At 40.1% G+C, this 20,127-nt stretch overlaps 1 protein-coding gene across 1 annotated transcript; it reads right to left on the bottom strand.

The window, feature by feature from the left end:
• Positions 1 to 607: 607 nt before the first annotated feature.
• On the bottom strand, positions 608 to 18,585 carry kcnj3a (potassium inwardly rectifying channel subfamily J member 3a). The gene is made up of 3 exons (XM_071523019.1): positions 17,908 to 18,585; positions 16,368 to 16,584; positions 608 to 1,197 (listed from the first exon to the last, which is right to left on the bottom strand). Exons 1-3 carry the CDS (start codon positions 18,583 to 18,585, stop codon positions 608 to 610), a joined length of 1,485 nt encoding a protein of 494 aa, XP_071379120.1.
• Between the last annotated feature and the right edge of the window lie 1,542 nt (positions 18,586 to 20,127).

Here is a 20,127-nt window from a genome sequence, read left to right as displayed (position 1 = left end):
ACAAACATGGAAATGGAAACAAGGTAATATAGTTAAGGCTAAACATCTTTGTCTATTACCTTTGTATAGCTAAGTCAATAAGAGTAGCATGCAATCAACATAACATTGCCACAATTTTACATTAAACAACAAAAGCAATCAACTCAAAACAAATGTATGTGCCCTTCGTCACCACAAATTAGAACCATGTAATGTAGGTTTTCCATGTCGTAAACCATATGGCTTTGTGCAACTGTTCACTGTCAGTAAATTCACTAATGAAATCATTTTTGTAAAATAATATATCAATAAATGTCATGCCAGAAATTATTGAGATTCTGTTCTACATGCGCTAAGTGTTTCTTACATGCCAGATTGTGCTAATCGTACATCATCCTGAAAAAAATCAGAGGTCTTTCATCATAGCATGTATACTTACATCCAGGAACAAATGTGCTGTATTCCATCACCCTACTTTATATAAGGTATATGTGCACATATTCATATACTACATTTCTTTTAATATAAGAATATTGTCCATTAATAAATTAGGGAATAGTACAAGGAGGGTTCAAGGAGGGAGGAAAAAAAGGGGTACGGCGCAATAAGTTAAAATATGTCGCCTGTTTTACGTGAAGCGATCTGAATTCATCTTTCTGAGTTTGGGAGGCAGGTGTCCGTCCATCCTGCCCCCCCCAGCCAGCCGCTGCAGCTTGGGAGGCAAGTCCGCCACCGACTTACTCATGGGCTCCGTGCTGATCTTGGAGGCCTTGCCTGCCTGCTTGTCATCCGAGACGCCGGGAACGGAGCTGATGCGCTGCAGCTTCATGGGCAGGTCTCCCAGGCTGTAAGTCATCTCCGAGGTGGTGGAGCTCATTCTCAGCAGCTTCTTGGGCAGGCCGTCGCGACCCGTCATCTTCTGGAGCTTGGTGGGCAGCTTGGTGGTGCTCTCATTGTCCTCCAGCGTCTCCAGGCAGTCCAGGGAGTTGTTTTTCTCCCCGCTGTTGCACAGGGACGGAGCCATGAGGGGCGAGGAGAGGAGTAGAGCTTCTTCCTGCTCTTTCACGCTGTACGGCGGGGTGGGCACCTCGAACGTGGCATGGAACTGAGAGTAGTCCACCTTGAAGAAGCCTTCCTCTAAGGAGATAACCGGGAAGAAGCGGTGTCCCCACAGAACCTCGTCCTCCGTGTAAGACGTCCTCGCTTGGCAAGTCATCCCTGTCAAAGAGAAAAAACATACAGAAACGATCACGCTCAACAAATTGTCTGACTGTTATTACTGATTAAAGAAACACGTAGCACTCAAAAGTCCATTGTAATTCTCAAATTATTTTAATAAACTTAAAGCAGCAGCGGGGACAGGTACACAAACGAGAACGAGGGGACAAGAGAAACGCTTGTGTACCTGTTCCCCTCGTTCTCATTCTCACCCCTCATCGCCTCTCATTCTCCACTAGTCTCATAGGCTCAATAGTCCATTATAATTCTCCAATTATTTTAATTGGAGAATGAGGGGCGGGAATGAGAACAAGGGGACGAGAAAACGAGAGAATGAGGGGCAGAGAGAAATGTTAAGTGTACCTGTTCCTCTCGTCGCCTGTCGCCCCTCATCGCCCCTTTCTACAATTAAAATAACTGGAGAATTATAATGGACTTTTGAGTGCTACTCCCTATTTCTTTAATGAGTTGTGCTTGATGGATTCAGCACCAGATCCTTTTGGTTGTGTGCAAAGTTTTTGATTATTGACTGTTATTCCTGCAAATTAACTTCAAGGCTTCAATTTCACATAGCAAATTATGTGTCATTGTCTTGTCACAGCACAACACACAAGAGGCTAATGTTTTGGGGATGAAATATTTGACTACTATAGTATTAAACACCACAGCCCTGATTCAATTATATGCCTGGCACTGTGCCTCGAGACTCAATAATGCAGTATTCTCCAAGATTCTTGCCATTTTCAGATAACTAAGCAAACAATATTGTAAACAAATCTGCATAATGAATAAGTACTTATTACAGAGGCAGCTGCCTAAATAAAAAGCTTAATTGATTTTCGGATTCCAAAAAATGATGATTATGAGCAAGCTCCAAGCTAACTTGAAAGAGAAGTTCAAGTACAGCTGAGTCAGTTGCTGCGTCTGTAAGTTTTTATATGAATCGCTAATCATTCAACTATTTACAAGCCTAGTTCTTTCTGAAATCACTGTGAGACAAATGTTCATAAAGACACTACAATAAAAATTGTCCTCATCAGATTGTTACAAAAGTAAATTTGACATCAATTTAGTTTTCATAGTGTCTAATTTCTTGAATTTTGTCCAGTGGACCTTTATCTGAGGTGCCACATTCATACATACAAAATTTGGGCTGACTAATGACCTACACACAAGACAGAGAAACAAGCTACCCTAAAATTTAGCCAAGAGCATATAACTTTACTGAGAGGGAGAAAGATTGCTCTATTTAGACCCTTAAAACAAGTAATGAAGGTCCTCTCCACATCCAATCTTAAGATACTTAACAATTCAGTCCACACCTTGACCTTGGCTAGTCACTACAAAAGATAGAAGATTAAGCTAATCAAATTACTGAAGAGGCAAACCATGGGGGGGGGGGGGGGGGGGGGGGGCTGACTGCAGACAAGGGCTCCAGGAGATTTAGCTCACACTAAAATTTCTTTGGACGGTGGACAGCTTTCTTAAACATTAAAGGTAGTTTCAAACCAAAACACAAAACACACGAAACCTCTGTTGTGCGATTTTCTTAAGCTTGACAAAAGCCGAGATGAGTGAGAAAATCCCTGTTCAAAGCATTAAATTCTGTCCTTTTGAGACTACAAAATAAAAGCATGTAACCCAATTAGAGTTATCTATTTAACATCTTCTCAGTGTGTGTGTGTGTGTACTGCTAACTAAGTTCTGCAAATTCAGCACAAGATAGGAGATTATGATGCATTTGCCATAAATTTTCCCTCACAGGGGACAGTGAATTAAATCCATGCTTAAACACTCCCCTCACGTCCTCAAAAACAAATTAATGCAATTAGTAAAATTACGAGGTTTGAATTAATGATCGACAACATATTTTTTTCTTCACACAAAGTTATGGCATGATTATCCGTGATCACTCATCAGCATTATTCAGCAGCTGCTATCATAACTGTCTGAATATGAGCATTATATCATATTACGCTGCTTACAAGCCCTATCCATCTTAACATTTTTAACATTCTTTTATCACCACATATTTTTCACCTTATAATTCAGTCGGTATAAAAATCTATAATTCAGTTTACATCTTAAACAAAATACTGAGTTCATTGTATCAGTCCAGCACAGTAAACTAGCCTTCTGTTTAGCATGGGAGTAATGGCTGGGGGCGCTCGTGTTGAGGCTTGTTGAAGTCCATTAGGAAATGAGTGATTGCAGGACATTATTATCACATGTTTTAATTACTGCCTTAATATTGCTCTGGCAGCAACAATTGAGTCCAAACTAAGTCGCAGCACTCGTTCACTGCATAGATGTCGTCATTTAAACTAGAGGCATCTGTGTTTCCACCCGATTCCCAAGGTCATAAAATAATTCACTGATAACAGCTCTGTACACAATCACAGATGTGCGAGAGACTGAACATCAAGTGCGTTTGGGGTATTCAAAGTATTACTTCTGCACTATCGCTTCAGAGTCCTAAAGGCTTCAGGCATATGGAAGTGTGCTGCGACGAGTGAAGCAGGCAAGGCTAATGAGAACTTTAGGCCAAAACGATTGAGAGTAAGTGTGAATGGAAATCTTATTGCATTGTGAGCTTGTGAGACTTCGCTTCCAGCCAAAACATAGTCACCGTTTGATCATCAACAGGCTCACGCATCCTATAGTGAGAGAATGGTAGTGGAAATGTATGTCTTTCAGCTGTTTTCGTTCTTTTTTTAACAACTATTTAACCACCACTAGCAGCTTGCCAGACTTCACTCTTCCCTGCTTTATAGTGCGACCTATGCTGCAATGCTAAATGGCTATCAACATTTACAGGACTTGTAAAAAAAGTGCTGGAAAATGTTAAGAAAAAGATTGAAACGATTGAAATGAAATTGTGCCTGAGGCAAAGAGGTTGCTACAGTAATACACAAATAGACAGGAATAGCTTCATCCTTCATCTATTAATAATGCTATGGTGTTCCTGCAGATGGTGTAGGAGTGACTGGAAGACCTGCATCTCTGGAAACACATGTCCCCTGCTGGCCTGGGGTTGAATCCCCGCTGAACCTGCTCTGCTGCTTCCCCTCCTCTCCAGCCGCTCAGCCTCCAACTGCCTCAATAAAGAAGAAACCTCTGTGGTGTGGACTGCCCACTCTTCTTCAAAAAATGACAATGCTATATCAGTTAATAATGCTCATGAATTTATACACGTATTGCCATACATCTTCACATCTCATATCACTCAAGATACTGACGCCTGAACCACTGCATAATTTTAGATGCGTCTGCATCATATACTATTGTCTTGCTAAAGAGCAGCAGCTTTGCAAACACCCACATCCATATGGTTTACAGCATAACAGAGACGGCAGTGGTAATAATCTATGCGCCTTGCCCTTCAGAGAGGCCATCGACACAGTCGTATATAACAATAGATCATTTCAACAATTATATTATTCCTAAAAGTCAGCCAAATTTGTGCAGACAGACAAAAACAATGTTTCGTGTGTATTTTGTATTATTAAAGCCTTATGTAACTCTAAAATTCATACCTGCCCTGAACTCAGTGTTTCTATGGAAACCAAACTGTAGGAATCTGTGCATGTACCACATGACAACCATAGACCTTTTCACTGTTGAGTTCGGTCAAAAGTAACCGCACTACACACACACAAAAAAACAAAAGTATCATCCTTCTCTTGGATCATAACAGTGGAAAAGCATCTCCAGCTCCAAATAGGGTTTAGCACTCAGGACAGGGTCAAATCATCCATCATGCCTCCAAACCCAGGCCGAAATGGTTTTACTGTCAGTGCAGCCATGACCTTTTACGACACATAAGCCCTGCTCAAAGTGCCTTTGTTTTGATGGGGTTGTGGAATCATATATTTTGGTGACTTCTCATCAAAGAAGTCTTGAGCTCATATTACAAATGTCATCTTTAATAAAGCAGAGAGCAATGTTCCTCGTCTAGGTCATACATCACTCTTATATTGCAGTGTGTCTTATACTTGTGTCATCCTCATGTTATCCACATGCGTGCACACACACACACGCACACACACACACACACTAATGATCCTATTCTATTTCTACCATTGTGTGCTGCTGGGGATATACAATTGAAAGACATCACACCGGGGAGAAACACCTCCGATTGTGTGTACAGTGTTGTCACAGCCAGTTAGAAGTGTTGGTAGCAAAAGTGACCCTGTTACACACATGCACATACACACACACACACACACACACACACACAACCACAGAACTTCAGATTATTTGTTCCAAGTTATAGGGGTTTGACTGATATGAGTTTTTGAAGGTGGATACAATTATCGTTATTTTTAGACTGAAGCCAAAAGCCAATTTTGTGCCAATTAAGGTTACACGGATATATTGCTTTACCTATATATCAGTTTGCCAATATATATATTAGTTTGCCGATATATTGGGATGATAATGGCGTGTTATTAAATATATCATATATCATAGTCAGTTTTTGGTATGAAAATAGTAAATTTCAAAAATATTGAATATCGGCACAAAAATCGGCTGTTGGCAAGACCATTTTCATGCAACAAAATATTCAAGTATTCAGTGTTTCCCTCAGAATTTTAGCAATTAGACACAAGGCACCACACTACACCCCCTCCCTTATTCAGTGGCAGGGGATACATTGGGAAGAAACTGATATATCGGCCTAACCCTAATACACACTTACCTTAACTAAAAAGGCACGGTAATAACTCAGACTGAGAAAACTCCAGCATGATGTTGATGATGACAATAATAAGAATAATTGTTACAAAAACAAAAACAGTATTAATAAATGAGAACTTTGTTCATGCAGCACAGTTCCAAACACAATGTAAATGAAATACAATACACAAACAAAAATGAAACCAAAACATACTAAATATAAATCGACATTTAACACCATGAACATAAATGCAGCATACAGTAAGAAAAATAAATGGATTAATTTAAAAATCTGAAGATCAGATATGATTCAAAACATTGAAAATAATATGCATAATACTGCATTTCCACTTCTATGAGCTGTTCCTTAAGATTTCCTTGAATTTTCCACAAAAATATGCCTATGCAGGATGTAGGGCATAAGGGTGATATCTACTGACTGGCCTGTGTATCTTAATCCCACACAAAATTTTACTAAGTGTGAAATCCCTTCTGAAGTCCCTAGTTGCTGAAGTTCACCCAGCAGTTTGCTGCGCTCATTCCCATATGCGATATCCATATGACAGCATGAACGGCATTATAATAATCCTCTGCTGAATCCACAAATTCAAGGCAAATCTTAAAAACTGCATCTCAATAAAGGTAAATTTCATAGGGGAAACAACATGGAAATCAGAAAATAACGGTCCTCTGCATCGATGAGAATCAAAATGATGATATGACAATCAAACAGAAAATTATATTACAGCCATGTGCAATCTCCAGATTGAATGTCTGTCTTGAGATTATAGGTGCTGTATACATATATATTGTACAGTATGCAACTCACTTTCATTATGGACTGAAATAAAATGCTCACATCCCCCCAAGGAGACGGCTATAGTGTCTAGTGTCTATAGTGTCTAGAATAAACTTTCAGATTCAGAGGCCCAAAAGCCATCTCAGCTCGAGACTCTAAATAAATGCACTTTTCCTTGATAACACAGAGCTGGCTGCTTTTGTGGTCTAACAAAGTGAAGCAGCCGCAGAGTCGGTGGAGTGACAGCTACGATAAAATGGGTTCTTTGGTGGCTGGAATAGAAAAGCACTGTAAACTCTGAGGCAGCCTGCCAGTGTTTCTTGATAGTAGCTGAGAAAAGCCAAATGGTATTCACAGACTACGGAGGCAAAAAAAAAAAAAGAAGCTTATCCAGGTTATGGAAGCCAGAGGATCATATCCGCTTGCTGCCTGGCTCAGTCATATTCTCTACTGTAGATCTGGGGTTGACACACCCAGGCCTGGATGTGTCAAGGGCCAGACCGAAGAGCATGGAGCCATTTCTCTGCAGTTCTGTCAGTCCATCTAGGCAGAGTTTGAATCTAGGTTTATGAAAAAGTCTGTGCTATTATATGATTCAACAACCCACAGGCACCAAGCAAATGACACTCAAAATTGACGCCTTTGTGAAAATGAGGGTTTATTCAAATTACTTCTCTAGATGAACTCTCGCAATGCAAGTCACTGAAAGGAAGGTGGGCGTCAAAGAGTTCTTCCCAACCTCCTATTTTGTGACAAACTCACAAATAACCACCCAATCACTCTCTCTCTCTCTCACTCTCGCTCTCTCTCTTTCTTTCTCTCTCACTCTCTCTGTCTGGCTCTCTCTTTTTCACTCAGTCTCTCAAATACTCACAGCCACAAACACCCTCACACTCACACTCACATACACAAACTCCTCCATGCAGCCTCACTCACCAGTGCAGTGCTGTCAGCAGAGTCCCCTGACAGTCTATCAGGGCTGTAGAAACAGCTCAAGTGTTATGTATGAGAAAAACGCTAGCAGAAACAAGCATGAGAATCTGGATGGTGAATACAGAGAACATCACGACACAACACCATCCCAGATTCAGCCTTTTATCCAAGCGCTGCTCCCATTGTCAGCCACTCGCTGGGGCAAAGCCTATCAACAAAATGCTTGGCAGTGCAATCACAAATGCCTTTACTGCATCACTAAATGGTGAGGGACAACAATTAAATGCCAGACAATTATCTTGTTCTTCATTTTGCAAAGCATGGAGAAAGGATTCCCATTTGTCTACTTTTAGGATCTGTGATATAAAATATTAAACAGCTGTGCTGAAGAAGATCACTAGCGCTGAGCGGAAAGCTGAAGACGAGGAGAAAATAAGTATGTTGGGCAATGTGCCCCAGCTTATTGAAGAGAGGGCACTTTAATTCACAGGACTGAATAATACAGTTACGAGTAGTTTGGCTTCTTCACAACTGACTGGTCACCCTTTTCAATAAAATGTTTGAAAGGATAGAACAAATTGTGTTTATAAAAGGATGAAAGAAAAATTTCATTTTGATACAGATATTTCTATTGTGGCCACAAGTCCTCTCTGATAATCTGTTTCTATGGTGACCACCGTCAAGTGGTAAAGTGTAGAAAAATCCAGAAGCTTTCAGTGACCTGTTTTTCTATGTTTGACTTCTCAAAGATGGAAATAAGCCCCCCCCCCCCGTCAAATACTGTTTTAGTATTCAATCCATTTGCAAAGGTGGCGTCCAGTTGGTTTATTCCACCCGTACAACACAGGGTGAGCGATGAGCGCAAGGAAAACAGAGAGGAGGAGATTCGCTGAGGGAAAAGGCTGTGGAAGTGTACTGCTATGGGGGAGGGGTGCTAGGAGAGCCAGGATGCTGAGGCAATTGCTTGAGTGTGGAGGTAGTTGGGAAGGGAAGGAAGGGAAGGGAAGGGAATAGGAGTAGGAGCTGCCAAAGCTCTCTTCACGAGGCGGGGTGTCAGGCTGGTCAGAGGAACGTATGGCCGTATGCCATGAGCAAAACCAGGAAAGCACATATTACCAAGCAAAGGCACTGCTGAACACTGCTGTACAGGAAACCAGCTTAGCAAAACAACAATCGATGGATCGCCTTTAGGCCGTACAACCACTATTAGCCATGAGAAAAATCACACTTGGGTTGTGTCCATAACAGTTGGAACAATGCATGGCTTTCTCTCAATATAGTTATTATATACTGAGTGGAATAAATGATTAGGAATCCCTTCTCTATGAAACAGAGGTGAAAACTGCAATCTCTTATTGATTTCGCCTATTTAATCCACTTCAGTCGTGAAGAGGAGAGCTTGATGAAGGAGAAACAAATGATTTTTAAGCCTTGAGACAATTGAGACTTGAACGCTACTAAAGAGGGTGTAACTCACTATTGAGAAGCTGTCCCTATTATTTTGCAAGTTTGCCACTTTTAGCACTTGAGCGAATTGGTCCAATAAGCTCAAGCATGCCTGAGTGACAGAAATAGAAACAGGCATCCCAGAGGAGGGTCTTACTAGAAGACTAGCCCTAGGAACAAAATGTTCGTGCGGCTGTGTGTTTAGGCCGCAGATCGATTCACCTGCACTTCAGGGACAGTCAAGGCGCTTCCAATCAATACCGCCAGTGACCAAAACACTGCGAGCGGATCACAACCTTTCTCACGAGGATAACCTCCTACACAAGTGGAGCCACTATATTCTGTCAATTATGACCATGTCCCACATTGTCCTGAGTGTGTCCCTCCTCCATTATGACAGGGGTTAATGCTGAAGCCTACAGCCTGTGTAGGTTATTACTAAAAAAAAGTGTTCTTCTCACAACACCATGGCATGCACGTCTTCGGAGACATAGGCAATTATTTCTAGTCAATTATTTCTAGCTCTTTGTAGCGTGACGAGAAGACTGAGGCAACCTGCGCGAATGTGTTTCTGGTGGTTTCGTCACAAAACAGGTTCATCCCGGGTCTGCCACCACACCTCCTCTACCAATGATTTATTACCATCCAACAGAGACTTGACAAATCCCTAAAGACACAATTACCTTGTTTCCCCTTGGGAAGCCAGCACAGTTCATCTAAAGGGGATAATGAATCCTCGATGTCATAGCCGGTTCGTTGCAATGCCCATTATTTGGAGTTCGACCCCAGCGCAATTATTATATATACAGTCGTCATGAGAGGTAAAGCCCACAAATGTGTTCCCTGAATAGCTTTGTTTTTTTAGTCTGAAATTAGTAATGATAAATTCAGTGTTATCTGCCAAGTCCATGTGAAATGCAAGGCAAGCCAGATTGTCTTTGTCAGAAGCATAATGAATGTTCATACAGTAGCTACTTGTGACAGGTATTTCAAGCCTCTGAAATTCTAATTTCAAATCTATTCATGCTGCCTAACTTTTACAGCAAATAATTTAAATGTCCTATATTTTACACTTTCCAGTCTTGAGGTCCATTCAAAGCTGTCTGTGTGGTGTCATGTACTAAAAACACTCTCAATCCATTTTTACGCGAACCGGCTGTTTCTGTTGCTGTGTCTTTAAGGCTCATTAATATTAACGACCCTCTGTTCTGATTGGCCAACTATTTCAAGAGTGAAACATGAGACACCACAGCCCCGGCAGCTACAGATAGGGAAAACTCTCTGGTAAATAAACAATGGCAACCGCTCAACCGCTTTGAAAGAAAAAAAACGCTGTGTTAGCCTATTATTTCTTACAACAGCTGGTGTTGTAGGAGGACAACTGATAATGAGCGAACCATTGTGACGCCACAAAGTTACGGAAGTCTAACTGTGTGATTTTAGTTGCCGACCGTGTGTTTTGACATTGTCACGATGTTTAGATAGCACATCCAACTCCTTTATAATCAAAGAGGCAAGGGAAATGCCGTTTTCCACAATGTGGGACCTTTAAGATAGAAATATGTAGAATATTTTAGAATTTTGCAGTATATACAGTAGTAATATTGTAATACAACAGACTCATTTCGTGTACTACCAGGGAAATACCTAAAATGTAAAAATCTCAAGAATAGCATTATTTCATTGTATTCTGATCCAGAGTTTACATATCAGTGCACACCTTAATGACACACATGCAACATAATCTGCAGCATGTTTGACATTATGAAAGATTCATGGCAGGTAATTGAGAAATTTGTTGTTAATGAAGTCAAATGAACCGAATGAGTGAAATACATTTTTAAAAAGCGAGCTGTGAGATATTAAACATGTGGCTTATCGGAGCGCCTCAGCTACACAGGTCGGGCTCAGCGGGGAGGGCCGCTGCTCTCCTGTGCTCTGACCCTGGGCACGTTAGATTTAATTGGAGACTCCCGCTCTCACCTGATCTGCAGCCTTACTTCCCCACTGAACCCACATTAACCCTTTGAACCGCAGAGCCGCGGCGAGGAGTGCGGCACATGGAGGAGAGGACATGCTCTCGGTGTAATCATTCAGAATGAATTATGGTCACTTTCTCCAGAGGCCGGTCTCGACTTTCACAGTTGGCTCATATGTGAGGTTCACTTGTGCCAGTGTTTACCTAAGTTCTGCAGCTCCTGACTCCACGCGACCCCGGTCCTCCAGGGCGACAGCCTCTTACTTATATGCCTGAGACTATTAGACCTCCAGTGCAACAGAAAGCTCTCCATTTCCATTTCAATTACTGCTGTTAATGATAAAACACAGATCAGGCCATGACATTGGCTGCTCTGCTAATCTGTGGCAATAGATGTTTCCAATTAATTATGCTGGCTGGCTTTACTACTAGACCAAGTCTCCATCAAAGCAATTATTACTCTCAATTTCACATTCTAAGTGTATATTTTTATGTGTATTTGTTGCATACCCCTAATTACAAAAGCTATAATGAAAGTGTAATGTCACAAAATGATAACTCAATGCTTTCTTCACTACACAGGTATTTTGTTTTTCTTATCTACCCAAACTGACATAAATCTCTTTCTCTCTGGTGCCTCTTATTAAATCTATAAGATCCAAATACATACAAGTTCCAATCATACTGTAAGCAATGTCTTTTCCCAAAATTAAAAGTTCCTGAAGAATACAATTCAGGTCCAAACAGACTTGATTTAAAAGATGCTGTTGCACCATTTCTATTCGAGTCAAAGATTGTGCATAGGGGATGCGTCATTATTCAAAGCTGTTCTCTCCAACAGTCACATACTGCATTTATGCACACATAAACACATGAATAAACATTACCAATAGATCCAGTCTATATGCAACCATCTCCTGCCTCCCACACTCATTTTAAAATGAGCAGATAGCTGAAACTCAGTAACAAGGATATTCTATTTTTTCTTCTATAGCAGTGAATCACAAAAAAGCCTTGTGGCGGTAAAAAGAAGGGGGCTGGCAGAAATCTTTGAAAGCTATCAAAATCAATGCACAAGTGTATGGGAGAATAGAGTGTTTCTGATCTTTCTTAAACAGATTGTTTTATAAGCAATCAAATATAATCAAAGCAAGAGATCAAATGAAATTCAGTATTTCATCAATGGACAACAACATGACATACAACACATCGAGTGGATTATAATTCATCAAAAGAGAGATTATTAGTCAGTTTAGTAAGGGTAGCGTTTGCCATACAAATTTGCTGTGTCATCATAACAGTGAAACAGAAGTCTAATTGAAGCATAACTAATTAATGAGCTAAGAAATACAAGCATCCAAATGAATACCAAAGACAGCTGAGTTCATCATGAATTCTACTCTTTAAGGACGTGGTCTTCATGAAGCCTGGCAAAACTGATATTTTCTGCCTGGAGACATTTCTAAATGGCTTCATCATGTGAATTTTCACGGCATGTTCCTAAAAGCATATTGATCATGCTTCATGCATTTGCACATCACTGTAAACAGAAAGAGTTTATGCTAATGATACAGTTTATGCTCATGGATCATTGCTTTTCATAGCTGACACGATGGGTGAACAAAAAAATACTTTAGAGAACTTTTGCAGATCTTACAATGTGTGCTGTGTGCTGACAAATTTCTTTCCCTTCTCTATTATACATTCAAAGTTAGTTCCCAAAGCTTGTGAAATTTAAATCTTAGCTTGTTCATCTTTACTGAGCATCAATCCTGTCCTTGTTTATCTCAGTACTGAGTACAATTTCTTCTCTGATCTCAAAGGTAGTTAAGCATGGTCTTAAAGTAGAAAACCGCATGTTAGATCTACAGGTTCAGGTTGTGGTTTAATTGCATCCTGTGCAAATTCAACACTGCAAATCATGAAATGAATTCAATTGTTTTACAGTGATTGGTTTCACGGTTGGAGGCAGCTAAATGGCTGTTTGCTACAGCATATTCTGCTTCTCTAGAACTGCTAATGAATAAACCGCTTATTGCTTGGTACTTGCACTTGTGTAGTGTTTAACAGCATTATTGGTGCCATTAGGATACTGCTCTTAACTTTTGATGTATTATAAGACTGTGTGTACGCAGATATCAACTAGCTGATGATTCAACTTCAGGTCATCCTGGGCCCTGTAGTGGTGCAGTGGAAATGAGCCGGCAATACTATAAATAATACTATTAATAGGATATTGCCTAAGCATATTGTTATGTGATTCTTGAATTCTTTTTAACACATAACATGCACGATTAGCTGATAAATCCAGGATGATGGCTTGTTAATACTTGACATTCACTCAGACAGCATCAAATTCATCTTTGTTATCCAAGTACCTCACATGTAGTGTAGAAGGTTGGTTTGGTGTTATTTTATACTGAGATACACATCAACAAAGTAACAAAGGGACAAATCACATACCTCACATGCACATTTACTCTCCAAAATGCATGGCAACAATTAACATGACAAATAGCACTGCAATCACTCTAAAACTACTTGATATAAAAAATATTGTTGTAGTTTTTTGTATTGATTGTTACTGTGACCAGACATTATCCATTTTAGTACTGTTGATAAACCCAAAACCTGTTGCTGTTCATGTTATGGTTCAGATGTATGTTTTAAAATTATAATTTTAGTCCGTGCATGATTTATTTTGATGGACGATATAAGGTTTCTACTTCTTTACTAAGTGACTACCCCATGTGTTTCAGAGCAAGGCATCAGACAGCATGTACAGCATATTTACTGCATGCATATATGTAACAAGCAACACATCCCCCCACATTATTTCACCTCAGCACCCCAACTGAAAACATCTTCCTGCAGCTGTGTTAGAAAGCCATCTTGATAACCACACAGCCACAACTCCAGAAGAAAATCTGCTGCTATGAGACATCTTAAATATCTCAGTTGGAATGTGCATCACACTGTAGTAGCGATCAGAAGATTTTGGGCTCCTATTAAAGGAGGAATCGCTCATACAGTTCCTACAATGTTGTTATGTCAGAGGTTACGGCAAAATGGAATACTTCTGGGGTCTTAAGTGTACTTGTTTTTTTTTTTCTTGTGCATAATGAGCTTCAGTTAGAAATATGTATGTATGCAACCTTTGGAGAAAAAAAAAAGGTTTCTATGTCAAAAAGGGCACTATGCTGTGTCTATTAGCTGTGCTCTATAGAGAAAGGCCAAAGAACCCATGAGGGTGTACTTTTTATCTGCAGTGGAGAGTATTTTAACTTGTGTTCCAGACAGTGATTTTTCAACACATATGAAAAAAATAGATCTGGGGAGTTGGGCAGCTTCTTCACTAGTAAACACCAAGCCTCATAAATATTTCATCTTATTCTGTCTCTGCTGTATCACCTGTTCTGGCAAGCAGCGCACTTCATGGTACAGTAGCTCCCCAGTGTCCTCCTCATCATATTTCACAAGAGATCCCTCTTAATACCAGGTGATTTTGTCAATAAACCAATTTCATTTTATGTTCTCCATCCCATGTTTACTGGTGTATTACTGAAATTGTATTACGATTCCTATACCATAGGAATAAAAATCTAAGTTTAGGTGCAGTGCTGCAATCCTGAATACTCAAGGAGAGGTTGCCATGGAAACAGAGTTACATTGGCCAGAAATGAAAGCGTCTGAGGATTTAGACTTTCACTGTACATCAATTTTTAACCATAGATTGTTTTTACATCAGCCTTTCCACCAACTTCACATAACCACAAGTGCTCCTCAACGCAGAAATTTCTGTCAGATGAAAACGTAAGTGAAACAGCTCCAAAAATTTACCCCCTCATGTTTTAGAGAAGATGCCTATTACAAGTCAAACAGGGACTGTTTTGAATGAGCACCAGCTGATAACACATATTTCTGTGACAGTCACTGTAAATATTTTTTAGTTTTACATCTATATAATATAATAGTAATTACATATTAAATCATGTCATTACAATAAATATTTGCCCAAATTACTCTTATAATAACAAATTCAGATTCTATATAGTATATATAGTCTATATACATTACTTATCTATTGATTGTTGCTTGAATATAATAAATAAAACCCTGAGCGAACAGCACATTGTGTATCATCGAAAGAAAGAAAGAAAGAAAGAAAGAAAGAAAGAAAGAAAGAAAGAACGGAAGAAAGAAAAGGAGAATTGCAATTGATATAAATCAGTCTGTAAGGTGTTTTAGTGTGTGGCAAACCAACTTTTGATGGGCATGTCTAACACTGCTCAAACTGAACAAAGGCTCTGTACTATAATCCATCAATATCCTATAAGGATCTACACCTTTTGCCTGAATATATCAAGTCTCGAGTCAAATCAAAATGATATAAAAACTGCTGTCTGTAAGGAATTTAATGTCTTTGCTAGTTGTAGTCTACAGTGTAGACCTGTGAGACTTCGCTGCTTTCTCTGAATCAGCCAACTGTACTACTACTGCTCTTCCGTTAATTCCATAACATTGAAGGAGTTCTCCCCACTGTATTTTCAGCTGTGTCAAATAAACGTTTGAATTCAGAAATAGGTGCTCCACAATCACAGTAGAGAATTTCACTAGGGGCATTACTCATCTTGTGGAAATGGAATTCCCAAATTCCAAAAGGACTGCAGAGAGCAAATGATTATAGCCTCTGAGAATAGGAGCCATGAGGTTAGTGCTGTGGAGGCACAAAGACAGCTTAATGGAATTTGTTTCAGATGAGAAAAAAATACAGCCTAACATTGACTTGCTGGAGTTCTGAAGTGGTCAACACTGATATGCACTTAGACTAAGCAGCGAAGCCTTTCTGGAAAAATAAAATGATCTCTTCAATGTTACATGCTATGGTTTGCAAGTTCTCTCGAAACCTAAACTAGGCTCTACTGCCCCAAACCCAGAAGACCTTTAACACATTAATTACATGCCTGCAACATAAAACTAATCAGGTATGATTTATACATGCTAAGCACTGCCATATGTTATAAAGCACGTTTGCCAGAGAAAAAGAAAAATCAATAAAATGCAATCAACAAGGCATCAAGAGGTCAAGGGAGAGCCCATTTAGATGTGGGCTATTAACACCTACAAAACGGCCACTTACATTACTCATCAGATTCTGTGTATAAATAGATATCCCAGCACCTCAAAACATTTTAAAAACAATAAACCGTATAACATATCCAGCTACTGCACCTGTAGCCTGCTATCAGCCACAACATACTTTGTAATAGTGTATGGGCCCTCATTTTCACAAGTGCAGGCCTATAAACAGGCATGTTTGTGGTTACTCACCTGTGGTCTCTACTATTCCTTCTAGTATCACCACAATTTCAAACTGCTCTGTTTGCATGGATCTCTGGGAGAGTTCGTAGAAGGGGCTTTTGGTGTCAATCACATGGCAGATCGTGAGCGGTGAGACGAGAAAGAGCTGGTCTGCCCCGGTACTGAAACCCACGTCCAACTCCAACTGATCCAGCGGAAGAAACTCGCCTTCAGGCGTCTGGCGAGACTATGGAAGCGTACAGAGAGACAGAGAGAGAGAGAGAGAAAGAGAGAGAGAGAGAGAGATGGTTGGTGGGGGAAGGAAGAGGGGAGAAGGGTTTAACTACAGCTACCAAGTGAGCCTTTGTGACAGCTATTCACATTTTGTAAACAATCAGAGCAATCAATCATCACCCTATCAAAGAAATCACTATAATTTTCTTATAATATTCCTAAAGGGACTCATACACTGCAAGACATATCCATCTCAACAAGTCATTTAGTCTACCATTGAGTCTTAAAAATTTATTTTTCTTTAAACAAGTGAAGCAAATCAACTTGTTTCATGAATTTTCTTGAATCAAGTGACATTTTTTTTTTATACTAGAGGAGTAATCTGCTTTATTCTGACCTGTGTCAAGACAGTGGAATTATCTCGCCCCACTGGCAGAGTTTTTCACTTGTTTTGAGAAAACATTATTTTAACACTAGATATCACAGTAAATGACTTGTTAAGATGGATATTGTTTCCAGTTTGTCTGTGGTACTCCATACTGAGTTCATAGTGACCTTATAGCACTTTATAGTAGCCTATCTTCCTATACTATAATTGTATTATTCCTAGACTATTCCTATAGGATTACATTTACAATTTATAGTTTTGCAGTGTCATTTGTATAGTATCCGTCTACCATTTATTATAGGATTACTATAGTTTTCGTAAGGCCAGGAGATAGACAGCAGAGGGAAATCCACTGGTGAGACTCTGCTAAGGGACTTCAGAAGACCAAGTTATAGCCCAGTGGCAACACAAACTCCCTCCCCACTTTGTAATTCAAATTGTTAAATCAGGTGCAAAAATGAGCAAATGTAAACAATACTACTCCCAAGACCTCCGTGAATACAGACATGGACATTTTGTTGTGCTAAGGGCGTTTTGCCAAACTTGGTGGTGGATTTTTTTCCTCAACGAGACACAAATATGCAAAATGTGTAATTGGAGGGCTCATGTGTGGCGAAAATAACAGGCCTTCCCTGCTATGGCATATCAATTAGATAACGATAGCTAATGGTCCAATGGGTGATTGTGGTAATTCCATCATTTGTATCCGTTACAACGTATAGGCCTACAAGGGAAAGTGGAAATGAGGATGATGCTTGTTAAATGCCATCAACTGCCATTAATGCAGAGGAGTAAATGTTTAACCTGAGTGTGTGAGTGTGTAGGCCTATTTGTGTCCAGTCGTGAAAACCGTGCGTTTGATTGAACTGGGGCATAATAAACAATTGTGACAGACAAAATATTTATTGGAAAAATATTGGGCGCATCCACCAAAGTAGTGGCACTTACTTTCAGCAATTTGCAGCGGATCTGTGCGGAGACCATATGGCTATTACGCAGGTTGCCGACCCTGAACATGAGAGTTAGTTTTCCATCTCGCATAGAAATAGCCGCATGTTCACTGAACATTAAAGTCTCGGCCCTTTTTTTGGGCTGAGACATCTTGATGAACATACAGCCGATCAAAAAGGCATCGACGATCGATCCGAGGATCGACTGGAAAAGAAAGAGAATGATCCCCTCGGGACATTTGTCTGTGATGTATCTATAGCCATATCCTATAGTGGCCTCAGTCTCTATGAAGAATAAAAACGCTGAGGGAAAGTTATAGACATTGGCCACACATGGAGTATACTTGTCATCGTGGGCTCTGTTGAGGTCTCCTCTGATGTATGCAATGACCCACCACATAGAGGCCATGAAAAGCCATGCGACTGTGTAGGTTAAGATGAAAATGAATAGATTCCAGCGCCATTTCAAATCTACTAGTGTTGTGAATAAGTCTGAGAGGTATCTGCTGGTTTCACCACCCAGGTTTCCATGCTGGACGTTACATCGCCCGTTCTTGTCCACGAAGCGTTGCCTCTTCTTCTTTTTCTCTGGGGGAGGCTGATTGAATCCAGACCCGCTAGATGAGGTGGTCACTACCTGATAATCGTCCCCAAATTTCTTTCGAAGTGCAGACATACTATGATGACAGCAGCGAAAGAAATAATAAAGGATTCAATGGGAAAGTCTCGGTTGTAGTTGCTGCAGTCCTTAATGCCCGTGCGCAATGCCTCCTAATTGGAAATAAGACGAGAAAAAGTGCGCTGTCTTCGCCCTAACTAGTCATGCACCGTCCTCTTTCTCCACACAGTACTGTTGCTACAGTCTACAGCCATGAAATGTCAATAATTTACGAGTAATTTACAAACCCCGAGGAGAAGAGCCATATGAAAAATAGGCGACGCACAGGATAAGGTATCCAAACGCGCCAGTCGCAGTCCAGGTTTTACAGTTTTATCATTTGGTGCGTCGTGGATTACTCATCGCCCATGCAGGTTGGAGCTATGCAGATTTGTTTAAAACTGTCCTCAAAGAGTAAGTTTTCATTCGAAAGTTCAAAATCCTTCAGTGGCCCATAAAACACCAATATCTCTGCGTAATTAATCGTTGGAAACGGTTTCTTCGATGAAACGGATCTGTGCGCACTTCCGACCGATTTGATGGTGTTGGAGAGGATTCGGTTCCCAGTCCTTCCTTCGTGGTCTGTATACATAGGATATGAATTGCATCCAAGCATATGACTGTAAAATATGATGGACTGGGGGAGAAAAATCACTGTCCCACTGTCGTCATTTTTGGCTGCGCGCATCGACGTTAATTGCCAGACTCTTTCTTGTACCTTTTCCCCTCTTCTAATGAAATGTCGACTGTATTCTCATGGTCAGCTAATAGAGATCCACCAGATGCTCTTTTGGCTCCTTAGATCCTTTATTTTCCTTCGATTACCCCGCACGGCTCCTGCGCACTTCCACGTTCCCTATGCAATGATGCACTCACTATTGCCTAGTGGTACTACAAAGACATACAGTTTGGAGGGGGAGGGAAGAAGTCTCTGCTACTTTGAAAGGGTTTGTTTTTGTTTTTTTTCTAGCAAGTGGTCAAATCTGTGAAATTACAGCGTTAACTGCAATAAATGTCAAATGGCTTGAAACGAATCAATCACATTGAATGCAACATTTAATAATCTATTCGATGCCTGTCACAGGAGAATTAATAGGCTGCTGGCTCTTTGTAAGGTTGCCATATTGGTGAGACCAATTAAGGTGACCCTAACTTTATGATGATGATGATGGTTATTATTATTATTATTATTATTAGGTTAACTCAGTAGAATAAATGCATGAAGAAATAAAATAGTCTGTTAATAAATTGGTAACAGTCCTACATATAATGGTGACAGTAAATTCTGTTTTCATCTCTATTACAAGACACTGCCATCAATGTAAAGCATGATCAGTCTACCTTGTATAATGGTCATGGTAAATATATGTTCCTTGTTTGATTCAGTGTTGTATAACATGCAGTCTATCACAACCTTATTATCATTTTTGTGTCAGCTTTATGAAAAGCAGCATATCTGCAGTAGGAGGAAGACGCCTCCCATGTGTGGTGGACAGTTATAGATGCACCTTCTTTACCGGCTGTTCTTCTGGGTCACCTCTGCTAACAGCCACTGATAAC

This window comes from Centroberyx affinis, unplaced genomic scaffold (assembly GCF_046629955.1).
Source record: "Centroberyx affinis isolate AG114_WGS23_722 - 3 ecotype Tasmania unplaced genomic scaffold, CSIRO-AGI_Caff_v1 ptg001058l_1, whole genome shotgun sequence".
Classification (NCBI taxonomy): domain Eukaryota; kingdom Metazoa; phylum Chordata; class Actinopteri; order Beryciformes; family Berycidae; genus Centroberyx; species Centroberyx affinis.
Note: the sequence above shows the minus strand (reverse complement) of the source record. Positions and strands in the feature narration are given on the sequence as shown.